The sequence below is a fragment of the Lipomyces doorenjongii genome (assembly GCF_038497915.1).
Source record: "Lipomyces doorenjongii strain NRRL Y-27504 unplaced genomic scaffold V1508scaffold_244, whole genome shotgun sequence".
Lineage (NCBI taxonomy): Eukaryota > Fungi > Ascomycota > Lipomycetes > Lipomycetales > Lipomycetaceae > Lipomyces > Lipomyces doorenjongii.
Genome location: NW_027118311.1, coordinates 963 through 2,990, shown reverse-complemented (window position 1 = coordinate 2,990; position 2,028 = coordinate 963). Strand labels below are relative to the sequence as shown.

The following is a 2,028-nucleotide window of genomic DNA, read 5'->3' as shown; positions in this document are numbered from 1 at the left end:
TCGCATTCGTAAGCATGAAACATCCAAATATTCGCATTCGAATTGCGAATATTCGTACGAATGCGAATATATTCGTCATTCGTGTCCACCCCTAGGTTGGTTGATTTAGATTGGTCTTACGGTGTCTCATACGTATATATACACGTTTATGGGAATCCATTGCCAGGGAGGCAGTGATTACCATGACGAATGTGGGGTATGATCGTCGACGCGGTGGGCAAACTCCCAAAGACAGTACCGCTGAAAACCTTGAAACGGTAATTGCTATAAATTCGAACTGTCTAAGTCGAAGGTTTCGCTACGTAACATGCCGTCGATCAAAGCCAATTAATTGGGGTTAAGTGTCAAAAAGCAAGCAGTGTATTATTCGTAAATCGCTTTTTTTTGACAGCTTCTATTCAACGCGATCAACTGTAAAATGGTGGTGCAACAACCGATGACCACACGATAAACAATTAGTGATGGTTTGCCATCTGCCCACCATTACGTTATGTATGAACGATGGTTGCCTTTTTGCCCACAATGACATTTATGTATGCTATGCAAACGTCAGGACACGGGATCGTATTCAAAGAAATGATTTGCATAATACGTCAAGGCCGATCAACAATGCGAGTGTCTATAAGTACGAAATGCTGCTATTGTCTCAACCATCGAAGTAGGCATAACTTTTACAGTAAGTTGACACAAGATTCATTATGGAAACAGTACAAAAAGTTGGAGAGAAATTTTCTGGATCTAGCGGCCAACAACCAGGGCAGTTTGAGAGAGGCAAGTGTCATTCGAGTTCATATTTCATCACGTCTACTAATTGACATGGCAGGCCATGCGATTCCGGAGCAGCAGCAAGAGAGACCGGGTTTGCAATCCCACTTGCACCCACATCCTATTGAGACGGAATTACCGACAGAGGATGGGCGATTGGCACAGTATAAAGCATCAGGCAAGCTTACTGCATGCAGCGCGCTGATTACTGGAGGTACGCAAGACCCAGGCGAAGTACGTCCTGTACTGTGTGCACTAACAATCTTTTTCTTGCAGGTGACAGCGGAATCGGTCGTTCCATCGCTATACTCTTTGCGCGCGAGGGTGCGAATGTCGGCATCGTGTATCTGCCCCAAGAACAGGAGGACGCACAAGCCACCAAAGAGATTATAGAGCGTGACTCCGGTCGAGCAACTGAGCTTTATGCTGGAGATGTCAAAGATGCCAACTTTGCGAAAACTTGCGTCGACTCGTTTGCCCGAAAATATGGCTGCATCGATATACTCGTCAATAATGCGGCGTATCAGAATCTGGTCGGCGAGATCGAGAACCTGGATATTGACCAGTGGGACTTGACTTTCAAAACGAACATTTATTCCTATTTTTACTTTGCGAAATTTGCCGTTCCTCACATGCATAGAGGTGGCAGTATCATCAATATGACGTCCGTCCATGCGTATCAAGGGGGTCCATCATTCCTTGATTACTCCTCTACGAAGGGAGCGATCGTGACCTTCACAAGGGCGTTATCTAACCAGTTAATTGGCCGTGGGATTCGTGTCAACGCTATCGCGCCTGGACCAATCTGGACGCCGTTAATCGCAGCAACGATTCCAAAAGACAAAATTCCGAGTTTCGGCCACAGGACGCCGATGCAGCGCCCGGGACAGCCTAGCGAGGTTGCGGCACCGGCAGTCTTCTTGGCAAGCAGTGATAGTTCCTACATTTCTGGCAGTGTTCTTCATCCAAATGGCGGTACGATCACAAACTCGTAATTCAGATTTTCTTCAATGATATTTGAAACCTGTGTACGTGGTGAATTCCAGTTCGCGTAACTTTTAGCGGAAAGTGAAAATCGAATATATATTCAATTTCGCTCCCGTACGAGCCTACAACTTCGTTCGTTTATTTGAACACGAATAGGGAAATCCAAAACGCCCAGAAGCTACACCCCCACACAAATACACACTCCTTCGCCCGGGTTCAAACCCCGCACCTTTCCTTTTTTACGTCCAACTGTTCCTCACAATGGCATAGTAATGA

The 2,028-nt window shown here is 46.0% G+C and overlaps 1 protein-coding gene across 1 annotated transcript; it reads left to right on the top strand.

The window, feature by feature from the left end:
- Window positions 1-698: 698 nt before the first annotated feature.
- Window positions 699-1,760, top strand: V1508DRAFT_443057 (short-chain dehydrogenase; the record flags this gene model as incomplete). Its single annotated transcript, XM_066942377.1, has 3 exons — window positions 699-771; window positions 824-979; window positions 1,042-1,760. The coding sequence occupies 3 exons, from the start codon at window positions 699-701 to the stop codon at window positions 1,758-1,760; spliced, it is 948 nt and encodes a 315-aa protein (XP_066791947.1).
- Between the last annotated feature and the right edge of the window lie 268 nt (window positions 1,761-2,028).